The 20,456-nt window shown below is 43.4% G+C and overlaps 2 protein-coding genes across 2 annotated transcripts in view; one reads left to right on the forward strand and one right to left on the reverse strand.

Annotated features, from left to right (window-relative positions):
- Positions 1–3,980: 3,980 nt before the first annotated feature.
- Positions 3,981–16,730, reverse strand: TWF1 (twinfilin actin binding protein 1). Its single transcript, XM_062195099.1, has 9 exons — positions 16,643–16,730; positions 14,842–14,919; positions 12,433–12,611; positions 10,875–10,970; positions 9,569–9,673; positions 7,891–8,016; positions 7,499–7,649; positions 7,218–7,339; positions 3,981–6,038 (listed from the first exon to the last, which is right to left on the reverse strand). Exons 1-9 carry the CDS (start codon positions 16,665–16,667, stop codon positions 5,868–5,870), a joined length of 1,053 nt encoding a protein of 350 aa, XP_062051083.1. The 5' UTR covers positions 16,668–16,730; the 3' UTR covers positions 3,981–5,867.
- Positions 16,731–17,025: 295 nt separating this feature from the next.
- TMEM117 (transmembrane protein 117) overlaps positions 17,026–20,456 on the forward strand; it is a 522,463-nt gene continuing 519,032 nt past the window's right edge. The window contains exon 1 of the mRNA XM_062195101.1: positions 17,026–18,574. The gene's annotated coding sequence lies outside the window, so the exon portion shown is untranslated. The remainder of the gene's footprint in view (positions 18,575–20,456) is intronic.

Consider the following 20,456-nt stretch of genomic DNA (forward strand, 5'->3'; position numbering starts at 1 on the left):
GTATTTATTTTAAAATGATGATGATTTGGGGCCGGCACTGTGGCATAGTGGGTTAAACTGCTGTTTGCAGCACCAGCATCCCATATTGGCACCAGTTCAAGTCCTGGCTACTCCACTTCCAATCCAGCTCCCAGCTAATGCACCTGGGAAATCAGTGGAAGATGGCCCAACTGCTTGGGCCCCTGGCACACACATGGAAACTCAGATGAAACGCCTTGCTTCTGGCTTCAATCTGGCCCAGCCCTGGCCATTTGGGGAGTGAACCAGTGGATGGAAGACTTCTTTATCTATGTCTCTGTCTTTCCTTCTCTGTAACTCTTTCAAAGAAATTACTTTTAAAAAGTGATAATTTAACCATTTCCTTTTTTTAAAGATTTATTTATTTTTATTTGAAAGAGTTGGGGGCGGGGGGTGGTCTTCCACCCAATGGTTCACTCCCCAGTTGGCTGCAACAGCCAGAGCTGCGCTGATCCGAAGCCAGGAGCTTCCTCCAGGTCTCCCACATGAGTGCAGGGGCCCAAGGACTTGGGGCATCTTCTAATGCTTTCCCAGGCCATAGCAGAGAGCTGGGCCGGAAATGGAGCAGCCAGGTCTCAAGCGCTGGCTCCCGTATGGGATGCCGGCACGTTAGGCCAGGGCGTTAACCCGCTGTGCCACAGCGCTTGCCCCCTTAACTATTTCTTAAAAGCCTATATGTAAGGTTGCATATATGTAACTCTGCTTGTGGTATATGACCAAGCCACATTAAAATTAGGAAAGTAAACTTTTACTATCTTGAAAATCGCACATATATAATATTGCAAATATATTATCTGGTAGACGTTTCCATTTCATCGAATGAAATTAATATCAGATTTATGAAAACTAGGTTCAGCAACACTCTCAGATACAACTGAACTTTACCTCTTTTTAAGTCAACCATCCCAAGCAGGCATTAACAATGGCTTCTTGGCTAGTTGCACCCATAACTGAGAACTTTAGACCCAAGAATGAGGCAGAAAGCAATATAGCAGAATAAGAGTCTGTCCAGACAACTGAGACCAGGACAGATGGGCAGTTGGAGTACGTGAACGCTGCAGCAAGGCTTCTGCACACAGAAGATGAGCAGCAGCACAGTTGTACAGTCATGCAAATCACAGGGGACCTGGGGCTCAGAACTCGAGTTGTTAGTGTGGTAACCCCTGAACGTTATGGTGTGTCATGCCAGGTTGGCAGGTGGCCGATGTATTTCCAAGAGGAAGGATTCAGAGAGCAAAGTGGGCCAAGGGTGACTTACTGTGACGTTGCTGTGGTTTGCTGTCACACCTTTCCTTCACCTTAAACCCCTAAGCCTATGAGAGTTTCTCCACTGTGGGAAGAAACAACACAGCAGCTGTCCTCAGCCTGCACTGGGTGTGATTTGCACTGTTCCTCTCAAGGCAGAAATTAAGGGCCTCTGATGGTATCGAATTGATAAGTTCATTTGGAATATGCTTACTAAAATCTATTATAGAAACAAAAAAATGAGCATGATTTTTGAAAGACTTTTTTTTTTTTTTTTTTTTTTTTTTTTTTTTTTTTTACAGGCAGAGTGGACAGTGAGAGAGAGAGACAGAGAGAAAGGTCTTCCTTTTGCCGTTGGTTCACCCTCCAATGGCCGCCGCGGTAGCGCGCTGCGGCCGGCGCACCGCGCTGATCTGATGGCAGGAGCCAGGTGCTTATCCTGGTCTCCCATGGGGTGCAGGGCCCAAGCACTTGGGCCATCCTCCACTGCACTCCCTGGCCACAGCAGAGAGCTGGCCTGGAAGAGGGGCAACCGGGACAGGATCGGTGCCCCAACCGGGACTAGAACCCGGTGTGCCGGCGCCGCAAGGCGGAGGATTAGCCTAGTGAGCCGCGGCGCCGGCCTGAAAGACTTTTTTGATAGAGGTTTGCATACTTGGAGACTTGTTGATGCCTTCAGGACACTGACCCCTTGAACCACTGTGCAGCAACAGCAGGGTTGAGAACTGCAGGCGTAGCCCATTCCTAGGGGAACAACTGTCTTTTCTTCCTGTTTCTGACCCACTGATTACTAGCTGGCCAAATAAAGCTTTACAGTTCTGAGTTCCTCTCAATATAGTCTGTGAGGAACAAGCAGGGGTTAGGAATATTTAGTAAATGTTTTGCTTTTCTGATATAATCATTGGGAGAATCATTTCTTTTTTCTTTTTCTTTTTTTTTTTTTTTTTATTTTTTGACAGGCAGAGTGGACAGTGAGAAAGAGAGAAAGGTCTTCCTTTTGCCGTTGGTTCACCCTCCAATGGCCGCCGCGGCCGGTGCACTGCGGCCGGCACACCGCGCTGATCTGAAGGCAGGAGCCAGATGCTTATCCCGGTCTCCCATGGGGTGCAGGGCCCAAGGACCTGGGCCATCCTCCACTGCACTCCTGGGCCATAGCAGAGAGCTGGCCTGGAAGAGGAGCAACTGGGTCAGAATCCGGCACCCCGACCGGGACTAGAACACGGTGTGCCGGCGCTGCAGGCGGAGGATTAGCCTATTGAGCCATGGCGCCGGCCTGGGAGAATAATTTCCAAGTGGTTATTCCTCCCACTTTTTGGTTCCATGGCCTTAAATGGCCACAGATCCATGTGGACCTGCTAGGTTACTATTCCACTACAAGGGTGAACATGGAGAAATGGCTTTTTGATCCTTCAGATTCTCATCTCAGAGATGGTCAAGGTAGAGACAACAGCAGCGATCTCCAAAGTTAATGCTGAGATTTCATTCCTCTGAGGAAATCAGGAATTTCATCTTAGGAAATACTCTTGCCTAAAATACTCGTTCAGCAAGTATTTATAGATTGTTCTCTATGGGCTCAGAACTTATAAAAGCAAAGAAAATACAGTGAATAGGAGACAACATCTGTGTTCTCTAGAAACTGCAGGACAAAGTGTTCAAATGTAGATGGAAATGTACAAATGAGTAAGGCAGTGCTAGGTGGTGGTATTACACACTGAACTGTTTGTGGTAGATTCCCTTGGCTAAAAGGTTTTGACAACATCCAAACTTATAGAGAAAGGCTGCCAGTGTACAGGGACAATTATCACGTACTGTGACTTAGAAAAAAAAATTACAAACTGAGTTATGTTTTGTGTTTAACTCTGAGACAGCAATAGACCAAGGATGAGACATTCTTCCTGGGTTTCTACCTCTGTCCTGGGGACAGAGTATTACATCCCAGGGTGTATGACAGACATTTTCCTCTATTGGCCATCAAGGCATCAGGGCACTTGAGTTTACTTGGGTGAAGATACTTGTAAGGTTATCTGACCTGTTCACCTTCACTATCTCTGCTTCTCTTTTCATTGATTTCTGCCTGATTGGCCATGTAGAAGATACGTAGACTGCTGCCACTTACATAAACTTTCTATTGCAGTCTCTGTACAGCTCGTAAATCATACGCTAATTTATTCCAAAGTCTCCTGACAGCATAAGCAGCACAAATTAACTCTTCAAAGATTGATCGTTGCCAGGTACCCTGCAGTGGAGATGTCCAAGCTCTAGATGTGAGTAACCCCCTGCTCTTGTTACAGCTCATCCAACAGCCATATTGTCTTCCTACACTGTTACCAAAGACATCTGTTCGGTGGTGTGTCCCTAATAAAAATGACGTGGTACTCAGCTGCACACAAACGAGAGCAATCAACATTTTTCAAAAGAACAGCAAGTCACCTGAATTTACTGTCAAGTAAGCTGGTCACCCTAACTTACTGGGGTGCTTAATATGAACTAATTCATGACGTTTTTATTACTGCCACCATGCTGGGAAAATCCCAATTCAAGCATTCTATAGTCACAACTGTTCTTACCTAGGTTTTAACCCAATTGAAATCTTTTCTGAACTTAAGCAGGCTAATTAATGAAAGGGATTTCTAACCTATAACGACATATTCAATTATGCAAAATTATCCAAAATATTTTTTAAAGTTATAGAAGAAAAGCAGAACAAAACATACAACTTAAAGAGAAAAACTTTTATTGTGATATAAAATGCACTTATAAAACATCCACAGAAGGCATGTTAACTCTTCGCTGCTATAAAGGTACTGGGAATATGTTATTCACCACCTAGTGCCAGCTAAAACATACTGTAAACAATGAGTTATACTCACTGATTTTAGCAATCATTGGTGTCGTAACACTTAAGATTATATAATCACATCTATACTCTGGAATGTCCATTACTTTGATGTAGTGTAGTGGGATCTAAAGTACAATTGCACATGGATGGTACAGGAAACGCTCACTACTGTTTCCGTCTCATCAGTCCCAGGCTTCCTGGCAGAAGTGACAAGCTGCAGCTGCTGTCTGCAACACAGCTGCTCCTTTCCTAATGATTGTGTGTTGAGAGTGTTCATGTTTGCACTCATGGAACAACTATCTGTAGTAAACAAGTGCAACATTGTCAATTATTTTGCACATGTAACTATTAGTCTGATTACTTGTAAACAAAAAGCCCCACACACTCTTAATTCTAATAAAAAAATCTGTCAACCCATAATTATTCTAATATGCTTTACTTCAACACACACTGAATTTCTGAAAGGTGCATATATTACCTTAGATAATAAGGTTTGGAAATGAGTGCTTCATATTTCATACTATGAAATGTGCATTTGAAATCTGTTGTATGCAGCATAAAGTTTAGATCAAGAAAGTCCAAATCCCAGATACCCAGAGTTCATTTTGAACACTCCACACAGGTATGGCCCTGCAGCAGGCTCAACAGGTTCACCATGAACTGTCCTTGCTCCTTCAATTTCAAGTATCAAAGTAAAGATGAGGCTCAAAATCTTTCTAGGTTGTAACCGAAAATGAAGCTTTAGAAAACAAATGTGTTTTGAAAAGATTTTAAATGAAATAACATTCTTAAGTGTTTATCCATATCAGGCTGATAAACAGTAGGACGTTAAAACATTTTAAAATCTGAGTATTTTCTCAAAACAGAGCACTACTGCCTCTAAATACAAGGGGGCTTCAGGAAGCTTTTCAAAAAATGTATTTTCCATGAAGAAAAACATCAATCTTGATGTCTAAGACTCTGCTTCCTTTTGAAAGCTATTAATTTAAACTTCAATCTGAACGTACATATTTGGCCTCACAGTACTTACAATGACTTTGAAAATGGACATTTTTTTAAAGCACTAGAATTTCCTAAGGCTGTGTTCAAAGTCTTTCACTGTCATCAGAAATCCTGCAGCATAGAAAAAACCTGGTACCCTTCAAATTTCAGAGTGAACTGATTTGAAGTTTTAATGCCATTAAAAAAAAAAAAAAAGTCAAGTAGAAAAAGACAGCTGCAACCAAGCACTCTCCCCACAGCTGCAGACGTGATCCTAGCCTGACAGCACCACTCCTCAAGGGAGCAACTTCCCGCTTTCACAGGCACACCAATATTTCAGGTTATGAAGTCATCGAACCTGGCCCCTAACACATTCATCACGTAGTGTGAACAATTTAAGGTCTTTCTTCCATTAAAAAGTGACTCACTGACTCACTGAAGAGTAACAAGAAGTATACTCTATTTTAAGACATTAGACTTTTCTGGAATTGGCTCAACTATATAAACTTTAAGAATTATGTGAAAGTGTGGAATCAACACTCTATGAAAACAATGTGACAAAATTAAATATTACTATGTTGAACACTTTTCTAATTTTAACTCAAAAATAGAAATCATGAGTCTTCTATAACATTAATTTTAAAAACACACTGAAGTGAAAAGTGCCGTTTTTCAAAAAGTACAATTTTTCCCTCCTCTATAGCAACATGGAATGATTTCAGTTCTCCTGTACTAAATGCTGGACTTTTAAAAAACTAGTATTGCAATGTTTAATGCAACAATTTTAATCAGCAGTGGCTTCTGTTTCAGCTGGACCCCTAATTAGTCTTCGGATTCCTCTTTTTCCTGCAGGACCTTTTGGTTTTGCGAAACTCTGCTTGTGTGCGTGCTGCTTGGGGTGCACTTCTTCATAAAGGAAGTCTGCAGTCAGCTCATCCCCGTTGTCTATCTCCATCTGTAAGGATGAGATTAGCAGTGAGATACAACTTAAACAAGCATGGCACTCTAAACCCAACACACGCAATAAGCCAGTTCTCAGGTATGAATGTTGACCAAGACACAACACTCATTCCAAAAACTGAGGTCAGTGATCTTACATACTGCATCTTTTCTAGGGGTTGAGGGAGAAGGCTGAGTTGCTTTCATACATGCTCAGCTATTATCACTTCCAACTTGGCTCCTTCTTCCTGTTCCAATTTAAGTAGTGTTTAAAAAGAGAAGCCACCACTTCACTCTCCAGTTACTCTGATATACTACATGTGAGTATCCCAGAAAACATTATTCATGGTCTACTTCATCACTTGTGTCCCTGAAATAACTCCAGAAGTCGGCAAACTATGGCCTGCAGGTTAACTGAAGTGCAAGTTAAGATTGCTTCATGTTTTTAAAGATTGGGGGGAAAAAAAAAAAAAAACAACAAAAACCCTCAAAGAACACATGACAGAAATCATTTGTGGTTTGGCAGAGCCTAGAGTATTTATCTTTTGTCCTTTACAGAAAAAAATCAGGTGCCCCACTGTAGAAGTTGCTATCCATGCTAAAGTGATTCTTAAGATTTTCAAAGGCTTGCAGGATTCAGTACCTAAAATCATGGTAGTTTTTCAGAGTTAGGGGATCAAGAATAAACCATCTCTCCCATGTGTTATTTGCATTTAAGAAAATAAATTTAAGGAAACTGGTTTCTTAGTTCCCCAAATTCAAGTTCGTATGCTTGTTCCCTTCCTCCCTAACAACTGGAAAGATCCCTTACCACCCCGTCACTCAGGTTTAAAAATGGAGACTGCACTTCCTTGTTACTAACAGGTCCAGCAGCAATGGACAGGACTCTGCACTACCCAACACAGCAGTCACAAGCCACGTATCTAAGGGAGCACCTGAAATGTGGCTAGCAGGACTGAGAAATTGAAGTCCACACTTGATGTGAATTTACATTTAAATTTAAACAGTATAAGTGGCTTGTAGCTACTGAATCAGAGAGGCCATAGCTACAGAGGTGGCAGCCTCCCAGGTCATGACGAGGAGTGCTGAAGGGTTTGCTGTCATTTTTACGAATCACAATTATACATCATCTACTACATGTAAGTGGCAAGAAAAATCTAGCAAAAACCGACGAATTTAAAACAGGCAAGTCTACCTTTCTTATCACATCCATTTGTAGTTGTCTTTCTACAATTTCCAGGAGAGGGCTCTTGCAACTGGAATATAGCATCCGTTCTCTTATACTGCATGTGTATCCAGGCATCGAGTAAATAAAAACTGCAAGTTGAAATACCAACATATGATTAGCATATCAACTAAAGCAAGTTCATAAATCTCATAAAAGTACAATTAAGCCTTCTGGGAAAGAAATACAAATATACTGTAGAAATATCAACAAGCAAACCGAAGACAACTTGTTAAACATGTATCATTTACCTATGGACTCTAAATAGTCTCCTTCATGGGAATGTTTATACAGAAAGAAATGGTAGCGTGCTGAATCCTTAGGAATCCTCTTTGGCAAATCTTTTAATTCTGTATTTGTTGTATTGGCCAAAATTATTATTTCATTTTTTATATCTATTTCCTGACAATAAGAAACAAAATACATTAAGACATAGGTAGAAATTAAGTTAAAATTTCATAATAAAAAAAAACAACAACAAAGAGACAAGGGATGTGTGACTTTTCCATAATGAACATTTGTTGCTTTTGTAATTAAATCAGGAAGCAAATTTAATTTTTTAAATCCCATTACAAATAAACCTTATGCAAGGTAAGTTAACAAAAAGAACAGCCATACTGTAACAGTCATGCACACTGCTTACCAACTGCACATAGTTCAGCTGTCTGTTATTCAACTTTTCCAGAGCTTGTAAAGCTTCTCGAGAAATAGGAAATGCCACTCCTTGTAGTGTTTGATGCTTAGTGTCCACACCCACGTCAGTCTGTACCTGGGTTTAAAAGATTTAATTCACTGGCAAAGTTTTAGCATTTGGCAGCATCAAACTGCAAAAATATGAAAACTCGATATCTGTAAAAGAGCATCCTTCAACCCTTGCCCAGCTTACCATTAAAATTAATACTACAACACTATGAACTTAAAAAGCAAATCGTTTTTCACATTTGTTCATGGTCCTGCTAGCAATGTGTAAGCATGCAGAGTGCATGATAACATCTTTAGGAAAATGTGGGAGTAAATGTCTGAATTAGTGTGCAGGGTTAGTGGGGCTCTGAGGGTTTGTGTGTTTGATCTGGCACATTTCAATGAGCTACATAAGCTGTTCAAAGTGTCATTAGATTACACCTTTAGTTTTACAATATAGGAACAATATGTATAGATTTTTACTTTGTTCTGTAGGACATAAAATGCAACACAAACAACATGCACTGAACTGCAAGGAGTACAAACAGTATACAAAGACACAACACAACTTAACAAGGTATACTACTGCAGAAGGTCCAGACTTAGAGCTTTCTTTACTAAGAACATAGTTGTGCAGGTTTAGGAGAGAGGGAGACTTCAAGAAAGCTTTCAAGGCACATGTCTGAGGTTTTATATTTGATAAATGATAGTTGGCATAGGGTGTCATTTGCAGTGTCGCAACAAAAAGTCAAATTGAAATTTTACTTAAAAAAAATGAATGGAAATTCTACAGCATAAATGATATTGGATAATGAAAACATCATAGAACATATGCAAATGCATACCCCAATACGATCCTCTGGGCTCTGATTGCAAGGAATAAAACAAACTATCAAACGTGTAAAAAAAAAAATCACATAAAAAGCTCTACTTAAATGACTTTAGCTAAAATAATATAATGACAGATCTTTGCTACCAATTTATTATTAGATGATAGTCAACCATTTCCCTGACTGACTCCTATTAGCCTGGTTAGTTTTGGCTACTTTTCTACAAAATTTCAGTAAAAAAATAGTAGTTATTCCAATGCAATTAGAATGGCTACCAAAAGCACATTACAGATATGGTAATAATAATATGGCTGAAAGTTATTGATTCTAATATGCTGGACTCAAATAATAATCTTCCATACATGTCTCCATCAAAGCAGTGTTCACAAAGCTTCAAGAAAACATGAACACTCTATATAATTTGTATTTCATTGTGTTTAAGTCATCACTGCTTCTGAAATAACACAACCTGCTTCAGGTAAACTTATTTAACATACTTTTTGCACTAAATATGTAACACACACTTTTCCCATTTACAAACTATTCAAAATACAAAGTTAACAGTTATACTTCCAGTAGGAAGATTTACTATCCTGATAAGACATTATTAGAACTCTGGAAATTGGTACGTAGTTTGCTGTTCATTTTTCAGCTTTCTCTGGAAAACATATTAAACAGTCTCTAAACTAAACTAAACTGAATAAAGCTAAGCTATATAATTTCATTCCTGTAGTTATTAACCCCATATGTATATAAATATGGTATTTTCAAACATTTAAATATTACAAGAGCTTCAAAGTTCTAATTTACCTCATTGATTTTTATCTGCCGTAACTCCTCCTCAGCTGCAGTCAGTGGGGCAGGCGAAGACTGTGACAGCAAGTATTTTTTATATCCATGTAAGCATACATCTTCCTGTGAGCACAGAATTGGATCAGTTATTATCTAGAAATAAAACAAATCATTTACCATCTCTTCTTACTTTTCTTTAATCATTTATTTTAAAAGTTTCAAAAATTTTTAAGGGGAGCCAGCACCGTGGTGCAGTAGGTTAACCTCCACCTGCCGCGCCCACATCCCATATGGGCGCCGGTTCTAGTCCCGGCTGCTCCACTTCCAATCCAGCTCTCTGCTGTGGCCTGGGAAAGCAGTAGAAGATGGCCCAAGTCCTTGGGCCCCTGCACCCACATGGGAGACAGGGAAGAAGCTCCTGGCTCCTGGCTTTGGATCGGCGTAGCTCCGGCGGTAGCAGCCATTTGGGGGGTGAACCAATGAAAGGAAGACCTTTCTCTCTGTCGCTCCCTCTCACTGTCTGTAACTCTACCTCTCAAATAAATAAATAAAATCTTAAAAAAAAAAAAAAAAAAAAAAACTTTTTAAGGGAGAAGAGTACCTACTCTTCATTTGCTGAAGTTTTTATCAGAAAATCTTTTGTATGAAGTTCGTTGGTGGTGATGCTAGCCAATGAACCTGGTCATGCTCAAGTCTACAAAACAACTGTAATTAGCCTTTAGGGGGAACGGCCCTGTAATTATCAATAATTGACCTTTAGATTCTGAATTATATGATTATTTAAGTAATTTTTCTGTAATTATTCAGAGAAAATTACCATACTTTTTATATAAAGAGAAAAAAACTCAAAAGGGGTCTACCTGTCAAAACTTCACAGTTTGAGAAACTGAGGCTCATAAAATTAAAACCACCTTACAATCAATTGTAAACAAACACATTCCCATTTTGAATTGTGTTCTACGCACTAGATTACATTACTTTCTGAATCAGAAAAGCTCTAAACACACACAAAAAAACTGTTCAAAAATATTTCAATTTTCTTAATTTTTGTCTGTATACCTAAACACATATCATTACCATGTAAGTATTTTAGAAGGATAAGTATGTTTCAATACCTCTTATCCTCAATGTCAAAGATACAAATGAATGAATTCAAAATTACAGTGATTTATTAGCATTAACTTGTCTGATGTATTAAAAAAACACCATTTTCTTTTAGTCTTAAGTTTATAGATTCATCCATGCAGTTTCATATCAATTATGCATTACCTAGGAGTTCTTCATCAGTCATTCTAATTGTATCATTGAAAACCTAGGTTTGTACCTTCACTGTTCCAAATACTTCATCTTTAATGTGGCCACCTCCAAACTCTTTTTTCAGAGTTGCTCTTGTTGCTGCATACAGCATTTTTTGACGAACCTATTCAGTTGAGAAAATTCACAATTAGACATGAAAAGGCATCATTAAAAAAGAAGGAATATTCTGAATGTACAAAGAAATCTACAAGTATATTGAAAATAAACTGTGCTAAAACTGAAGCCCACTGACCATAACATATTAAACATGTGTACAAACAACCATAAAAACATGAGCCTCCACATTATCGATGACTATTAAAGTAGACTTCAATCTATGTAACTTTTTTAAAATGGAAAATATATAAATTTTTAAAAACTCCTCATTTGTCAAAGCACAAAATGAGCTCAAGAGTAACAACCTACTTAAAACAGTGTCTTAAACAAAGAGGAAACACTGAAATGAAGTAACCTTGCTGGCGACATTTTACTCAAAGCTAGATCAGATATTACTAATTAGGTTGTTAAGCATCAAATATCCATGGCTCACTTATGGCATATACCATTCTATCAGGGATGTGGGATAAAGGGAAATATAATACACACCAATAAAACAGAGTCTGGAGAGATCTATGGCAAGTTGCTAACAAAAGCTACCAATTAGTAGAAATAATTTCATAATCCTGCAAGGTCAAATGCACTATTTCTTTCTTTAACTGAAACAGAATACTTGTCTATTCACAGGGTACCACCAGGCAGCGTTTTTTTTTTTTTTTTTTTGACAGGCAGAGTTAGACAGAGAGACACAGAGAAAGGTCTTCCTTCTGTTGGTTAACCCCCAAATGGCGGCTACAGCTGGCATGCTTCGGCCGAGACGCCGATCCAAAGCCAGGAGCTAGGTGCTTCCTCCTGGACTCCCATGCGGGTGCAGGACCCAAGGACTTGGGCCATCCTCCACTGCCTTCCCGGGCCACAGCAGAGAGCTGGGCTGGAAGAGGAGCAACCGGGATAGAATCCGGAGCCCCAGGCGGAGGATTAGCCTAGGGAGCCGCAGCACTGGCCACCAGGCAGCATTTTAACCCAGGGATATATGTGCAATGATCTGGTCACAGTAAAGAGTGGAGCTGTCACCAAGGCATGTATCACTTCTGTGTGCTGGGATCGTATCCTCATCTTATCTTCTGTTCTATTTACTAAGTCTACAATCCTAAAAGAAATACTTGCTATGCACATGCCCATTAACAATGTATGGGGAATAATAAAAAAAATTAATACTCAATTAGTCCTCAGATTTAATATAATTATCTCTCAGGACAAAGTAGTTTCATTGTTCGGAGGCCCATTTCATTTAATATACAGACAGTAAAATTAAAAATTTTAGGTAAATGCTAATTCTTTTGATTTCAAGGGCAAGACTTCTGAATCTAAGTTCATTATCCTGATTTTACATAAGCAATCCAAAGATTTTCTCTATGTGCATTTCCTTCTGTGGGAAATGACTACTGCTTCTTAACCTTGACTTGGCCTAGAAACATTCAGAAAAATGTCCTTCTATGATTTAATAAACAAACTTAAAAATTACTTACATGAGAATGATCTGGAGACCAGGCAATGAATATCCATTCATATCCCTGGGCATTCTGAGAATCTAACCTGAATAATATGTAGCATGGTTGTTTGTCCTCCAACAGGGGTAAAATAAAAGGATCATAATCCTTATCCCAAGAGTCTAAAGGCTGACGAGAGGAGCCAATCACAAGTTGCTCTGTGAAAAGCAGTATTTAAAGATATATAAATGGTTTGAAATACCAAGTGGTAGTCTGATAAACACTAGGAGAATAAAATAATATGTAGTTATTTCCAAATCACTGTTAACACCAAAAGTTGAGGAAAAAAAAAAGGTGGTAACAATACAGTTACAATATAAAGTACTATTAAAACAGATATTAAGATTTTACGAACAGCATGATTAAAGTGTTTAATATACAGCACAAGAAAGAAAGGAACACATAAAAACAATCCTAACAGTTAAGCTGAATGGTTAAATAATGGGTCAATAGAGTTCTACTTTCCAAAATGTCTGGGCTATAAATTATCAACGAGATATATTTAAATAACTGTACTGCCGAGGTCTGCACCGTGGCTCACTTGGTTAGCCCTCCACTGTGGCACCGGCATCCCATGTGGGTGCCGGGTTCTAGTCCCGGTTGCTCCTCTTCCAGTCCAGCTCTCTGCTATGGCCTGGGAAGGCAGTGGAGGATGGCCCAAGTGTTGGGCCCCTGCACCCGCATGGGAGACCAGGAAGAAGCACTTGGCTCCTGGCTTCGGATCGGCACAGTGCCGGCCGCAGCGGCCATTTTGGGGGTGAACCAACGGAAGGAAGACCTTTCTCTCTTTCTCTGTCTATAACTCTACCTGTCAAATAAGTTTAATAAACAAAACTGTACTGTCACTCAAAAACACAATTTCTGAAATTAACACTTAACTACAAATAGGAAGGTGTATTACATAAAGTCAGGTTTAGCTCCTGTTTGAGCACAATGCTATAGATTTTAAAATCTACTCAGAAGCCTGAGTTGGTACAATTACTGTGTGGTGATATTTGGCAGAATGAGGTAAAAGTGTAACTGAACCTGCACAGAAAACCTCTCAGACGTTTGCACAAAGGTGTTCACAACAGTATGCCACAACAGTGAAAACTGGGAATGACTGTTCATCAGGAAAGCCATGGACACATAATATGTGCATAGCAACTAATGAGTGCTCCATAAAAGCTAATTACAAATTTACAGGAAAAGGAACATTCAGAGCAATAGAGGATAATGTGGTTTATGTGAACTTAAAAACACAAACAGTACAGTAGCTATTTAGGGATTTATGTAAAAAGGAGATGGTACAAATATAAAACTCCCACCGCTGTCTCAGGGCGAACAGGTCAGGAAGTGGAACTGTATCAGAAAAACATTAAATTTAAGAAAAGGCCGGAAGCAGTTGTTACAAGATGATATTAAGGGGAGGTATAAGCATTGATCAAATTATTCTGATCTTTAGAATTTCCTTATTTTAAAATTTTCCCTTAAAACAAAAAGTAAAACCAGAAAATAATTATTTAGTAAAAGTGGCATTATCCTTCTGCAGAGGTACAATAGAAACTTCAACTTTTCCACTTGAGTTACTTAACTAGTTACTTGGGGAGTATGGCATTCAACATATTAGCTCAGTATTTCTAAAACATGCTGCTTTTTAGTAAACATTGTATAGAAGAACAATTGCATGTTTTACAAACTATTCTGGCATTTTTTTTTTAATAAAAAAGGAAAACAGATTTACTTCTAGGTTTTGAAAAAACAAATCACTTTCTCAAAGCAAATATTTCACAGTATTTAAGAAATGAGGCCAATGGAATATTTTCACATATTCATTTGTGATCAAGTAGTAAATATGTAATTGTTCAACTTCAAATCTTCCTGACTTTAAACATTGTTCCACTTAACCGGTTTCCCAGCTTACAGACTGGTTCTTAAAGAATCAAATTACAGCTCCTTAAGCTCTCAACACTTCCCCAAACAAGGTAATCATTTCTGGAGCACAAGCTACAATCAGGTGATCAAAATGGGAGAGTCTGAAATTTTGTATTTCTATATCAAAACAATTTTTTAACTGAAAAATAATTCACAAATAACTATTAGTTTATGTGTGTTTTTTGCTGCTTTTGGTAATCACCTATTTACTTTTTTTCAGTCCCGTAGACATGGATATTACAAAAGGATTGTAGTGTAGAAACCAAGACACAAAAAATCAAGGAGGAAGACATGTGTCACACCATGTGTCAGCTTCAGAACTGAAAACACAGGAGACATGAGGAATTCAAGTTACCTCTCACAAACTCTGAATTTGCTTCACACTAATTACTACTGCAAATCACTGACACGTAACGTTTGAAAACAACACCCAAGAACCAAGAGAAAAACAGTACTTTAAGATGTTTAACTAACCATTTTCAATAGATATCTTCAGAAGTCTGTACTTTCCATTTCTTGCTCTGGCAAAGATATCTTTAACATCTTCACTTGCTGTGGGAAAAGATAAAGAAAAGTAACCCTATTGTTTTACACTTAGCTGGGAATACTTTCTTTTGCTACACATATAAGGGAGAAAACTGAACACAAAGAAAAATTTAGATTATGTAGCATCCTCTTAGTGGTATGACAAAGACAAAAGACAGTGGTCACCACATACGCAGCAGTATACTCTAAAAATATATTCATTCTAATCCGCTTGAGCTAGATAATTCTGCGGCAGAAATAACAGCAGAGTGGATGGACTGCACTGACTCCCACCCAGTAACGGCCGAATCACAACTCTGAAGAACGCCCTGGACGCTCGTTTGCAATGTTGCAAACTTACTTCGATTCTCTTCAGGTTCAGGTTCAAGCTTAGGACAGAGACACTTCCCTCGACAGCTGACTGTATTTTTCCATGAAAAACAACAGTAAATACCAAAGACAAAGCCAATAAAATGCACGCCGTCTTATGCTCCTGGTTACAGTTTTCTATCTCAAAAAACCTACAGTACCAGCACTGGGCTGACAGAGCCAGAAAGCTCCCCTGGCGTCACAAGCGCACCCCCAGCGAGCCGCTGGCCCAGCCGCGCTCGGCCTCCGGAACCCAGTCAGGTGCGGAGCCGCGCGGGGGGCGCCGGCCCTCGGGTCCCCTGTCAGGTGCGGAGCCGCGCGCGGGGGTCGCCGGCCCTGGGGACCCCGGTCAGGTGCGGAGCCGCGCGGGGGGCGCCGGCCCTCGGGTCCCCTGTCAGGTGCGGAGCCGCGCGCGGGGGTCGCCGGCCCTGGGGACCCCGGTCAGGTGCGGAGCCGCGCGGGGGGCGCCGGCCCTCGGGTCCCCTGTCAGGTGCGGAGCCGCGCGGGGGGCGCCGGCCCTGGGGACCCCGGTCAGGTGCGGAGCCGCGCGGGGGGCGCCGGCCCTCAGGTCCCCGGTCAGGTGCGGAGCCGCGCGCGGGGGTCGCCGGCCCTGGGGACCCCGGTCAGGTGCGGAGCCGCGCGGGGGTCGCCGGCCCTCGGGACCCCGGTCAGGTGCGGAGCCGCGGCGCGGGGGGCGCCGGCCCTGGGGACCCCTGTCAGGTGCGGAGCCGCGCGCGGGGGTCGCCGGCCCTGGGGACCCCGGTCAGGTGCGGAGCCGCGCGGGGGGCGCCGGCCCTCGGGTCCCCTGTCAGGTGCGGAGCCGCGCGGGGGGCGCCGGCCCTCAGGTCCCCCGGTCAGGTACGGAGCCGCGCGGGGGTCGCCGGCCCTGGGGACCCCTCTCAGGTGCGGAGCCGCGCGGGGGGCGCCGGCCCTCGGGTCCCCTGTCAGGTGCGGAGCCGCGCGGGGGGCGCCGGCCCTCGGGACCCCGGTCAGGTGCGGAGCCGCGCGGGGGGCGCCGGCCCTCGGGAGCCGCGTCCACTGCTCGGCGGCCGGCACCAACGCCGCCGGATGCCGCCGCCCCCGGGCGGGTGTGGGGGCCGCCCCGGGCGGTGTCCAGCGCGACCCGCGATCCGGACACGACTTCGGCCGGCCGGACACTGGGGGAGGCCCGCGCGCAGAACCTGCTTCCCCGCTCCGCCTGCCCGCGCGGGTCCCTCCGCTACGTGGCGGCGCCCGGGACGCGGGTCGCACGCCGGGGGCACCGGGAAGCCGCGAGCGCCGCCCGCCGAAGCCCGGCCCGCCCGGGGCACCGGCTCCGCCAGCCGCCCCGCTAGCGTCCCCCGGGAGCCCCTTCCCGGCCGGCGGAGCCGGAGGCCGTTACCTTGGATGCCGGTCTGGTGGGACATGGCGACGGCCGCGGGCTCCCGGCTCCAGCGTCGAGTGCGGCGAGCGCCCCGGCCGGCGGCCCCAGGAAGTGGCGGCGCGGCGGCCGCCCCGCCCCACCCCGCTCGTCATCCTCCTGCGCCCCGCGGCGTTCCTGCCCCGTGCGTCATCTCTCCACGACGCACCGCCTCCCCGCCGTATGCGTCACCGCCTGCGACCGGCAGCCGTGCTGCCCGGCGAAGCCCAGGCGCCCCAACGCGTCATCCGCCGGCGACGCCGCGCCCGCCCTGCTGCGCCCCGTCGTGTCCCGCCTCACAGACACGCGGCGCTCGGCCTCGGGCCTGCGCGCCAACCACGCCTCACGCACGGCCTGTGGCGGATGAGGCGCGGAGACGACGGTCCGTCGAACACACGATGGCGGCTCGGGGCGGGGGGAGGGGGGGCGCGTGGCCTCCGCCCTGGCTTCCTCCCCTGCCGTCCGTGCGGGTTGACCTGGAGAGCAGGGCCGCTTCCTACCGTGTCCCCGAGGCCGGCAGTCGGTTCACGCGGGCTGTGGGCTTTTGTTTTCAGTCAGCGCGTCCTCGTCAGGGGTTGTGCGCGTGGCTGAGTGAATTGGCAAGGCTTAGAGAGACGGTTCTTCGCCGTGCCGGAGCTGCGTTCACTCAGGAGCAGGCCTCCGGGTTGCCTTTCTGCCATTTCTCTGAGCAAGCCCCGCGTTGGGGGCCTGGGACCAACACCTGCACAGAATGACAACCCGGCGAGGAGGAAGCACTTGGCTCAGGCCCACAGCGTCAAGTGTGGTGAACAACAGAAGTCACTGGTGGCCAAGCAGCCGGCCTGGCCGCTGGGGCCGAAGCGCTGCGTGCTGTTTCCCGCACAGAGACCGGGGTTGGGGGGACGTCGCCGAGCGCCGAGCCCCTCGCGGCTCTCTCCTGCCGTTTTTCACCCGACTGACGTGAAGTTTCAGAAAGCTGGCAAAAGCCCTGGCCCTGAGGGAACGAGCCTCCTACGTCCATCTGTCCCAGGGGAGAGCGAAGTCCACTTCAGCTGGAACCACGGTGGCATGCCCTGGAAGTCGCTCGTCACCCCCGGGCCTCAGAGCTGCAGGAGCCCGGGGTGCATTGCTCTCCTCTTGCCACAATTATGCCCCCACTCTGTTGTATTCTCAGGCGTTGGACATATGCCTTAGATTGGAATGGTTTACAGTTTTCAAAAAATATATAGACTTGAGCATAAACAATTCTGACTGACGGGCTGAAGTATTATCAGGGTTTTTTTTTTTTTTTTTTCTTTAACTCTGAAAGATTTGGAAACTGAGGCATAGAGAAGAGGAGTCAGTGGATTTTGAAGGCTCAGACGATTGTTAAAGGCACAGAAACTGTTTCAAGATGTCTTTACTGTAAGGACTCAAGGACAATGTTATGGGTCCCAGTAGTGGGTCCTGGCTTTATCTCTACTTCTCTCCCACTCTTTCTCAAACAAGATCTACTTGTGAGGTCAAAAGAAGCCCACCCTACACCTCCCAAAAGGGCAACCAAAGTTCTAGCTATATGCAAAGATTATATAGATTTTCTAAATCTGAATTCAAAATTACTGGGAGAAAACAGTTTATACTCCTTGGCTTGAGTGTCGAATCATCTTTGGCCAAGCTGGCTGGTTTTTTCAGTACTTACTGCCCGTGAAAGAACAGCAGTAGTTAACAGAGGGAGGAAAGTGGATCATGAGTTTGGAAAAACAGGCTTAGAATTCCTACTCTACGGTTTGGTGGAGCTGAAGTTTGGGACCTGTGTTGGGGATCACAAATGCAAACTCATACGAGGGCTGTTAAATAATAGAAATGACGCCGGTACCCAGATAGAGACTCATTCCCACTGCAGGAAGCTGCTGCTTCTCAGCTCCAGCTGACCAACTGTGCAGGCTGAAGCCCACGGTAACTCATCTGCTGATTTTAAAGTGTTATCAGAAATTGATACTTCATGTGAAGTCTCTTTAAATTGTGTTAAACTGTTGTTCCTTAGGGAGTGCTGACAGAGGAGTGCCACACACTGATAAATTTTTGAGTCCTTTGTTGGTGGCAGCCAAGAGTAGGCTCATGCCCCAAAGAACTCTCTACCCCAAAGTGATAGGAATTACAAAGGCAAAACCCACAAAAACAGGAAGGGGGGGAAATGGTTACTGGGATCAAGCTAACCATTTAAGGCCTATGCAAAATTAATATCAATTACAGTCTTGATGATTCCAGTTACAATCTTAACAATTCCATTGATAATCTTGACTTTAATCCAGGTATTGGCCTAAATCACATGTGGGAAATAGACAAATCACAATCTGATCATTAACCCAGGTGCCGCCTATCTGTTTTTAAGCTTGAACAATCATGCTAGGGGGTTGGTATGCTCTTCTTAGTGTAATGTAGTGGACTGCTTTTGTTTTTAGATCATAGTTTCAGACCAGAGTCTTACGGTGGAAGGGCTTTCTCAGGATGGAGGCTCAGGTGCTCTAAAATGGAGTACTTGCTGTCAAGGTGTTTTGACAAACAAAACAAGAAAAAACTGTACATGCAGGACAAATTTGATCTACAGGCATAGTTTTTTTTTTTTTTTCATTCAGGCGTAGTTTTTCATAATAAGCATTTTATACAAACTTTTTGAAGACTCTTCATGTACATGGATTTTTTTGTACCCAAAAGATTTTCGTTTACATTTCCCCATGAGTATTTTAAAGTACCTCTTTATCGTACGTCCTTAGATTTATCAAGTATCAAATGACAAAAGTAACTCCAACTCATAAAAAAGACCAAGCAATTAAGAAACATAGCTTGACTAAAATTAACTTTTATTATATGCAAGTAATTACAACTCCTAACAATCCACAATAAAACACTGGCAAGACTGCTTTAACAATTTAACAAAATGAAATATATAACAAGATTGATTCATTTTCATTAGACTGTGGTGCTTGAAGGAGTGAGTCAACAAAGGAACAGAGCAAAGAGTTTGGGTTAAAGATCAATTCCATCAAATAATATCTCTTTATTATTCTCGCTGGTGGATCCCAGACTGAAGTCATCTTAATAAATGATAGGTACTTTCTAATGAAAGAAACAGGGAACATTTTGGCTCAAAAGAATTGATAATGATAAGGATGCATATTGAAATCACAGTACAAGCCAGCACAAAGCACCCAGCATTTTAATGTGTTATTTATGGTGGAATTTTCAGTCTGGGTTGGAAAAGTGCCTCAGCTATGGCACGCATGCTTGCTCACTCTTTTACTCTCTAGTCAAACATCTCATGTAGGGGAGGGTTATTTAAATGGCTAACGGGCATATTCACAAACCACTTGAACACATTATGCTTTCTCATTATTTATCTTTTCACTGATGTTCACCAACACTTAAAAAGCCTCATTGATGTTTAAGTGGCATGTGCAAAAGATGCTGAGTCCAGAAAGGGGGCAAATTTCCATACCCTCTAAGTATTTTGTCTTCAAAGCAGAGACAGCTGCAGCTTTTCTTGGTAGTTGGACACAGGGCTGGACTCTGCAGTTTGGTTGGAAGATGGTGCAAGCAGAACTGGGAAGCCACGCTTTGTGTGACAGGGTTTGGTTTGCTTTGTTGCTTTTAAAATGGTGAGGGGCTGGCATTGTGGCATGGTAGGTTAGGCCTCTGCCTGCAATGCCAGCATCTCGTGTGCACCAGTTCAAGTCCAAGCTGCTGCACTTCTGGTCCAAATCTCTGCTAATGCACCTGGGAAAGCAGCAGAAGATGGTCCAAGTGCTTGGGCCCCTGAACCCAGGTGGGAGACCGGGAA

This window comes from Lepus europaeus, chromosome 6, assembly GCF_033115175.1.
Source record: "Lepus europaeus isolate LE1 chromosome 6, mLepTim1.pri, whole genome shotgun sequence".
NCBI classification, from domain to species: domain Eukaryota; kingdom Metazoa; phylum Chordata; class Mammalia; order Lagomorpha; family Leporidae; genus Lepus; species Lepus europaeus.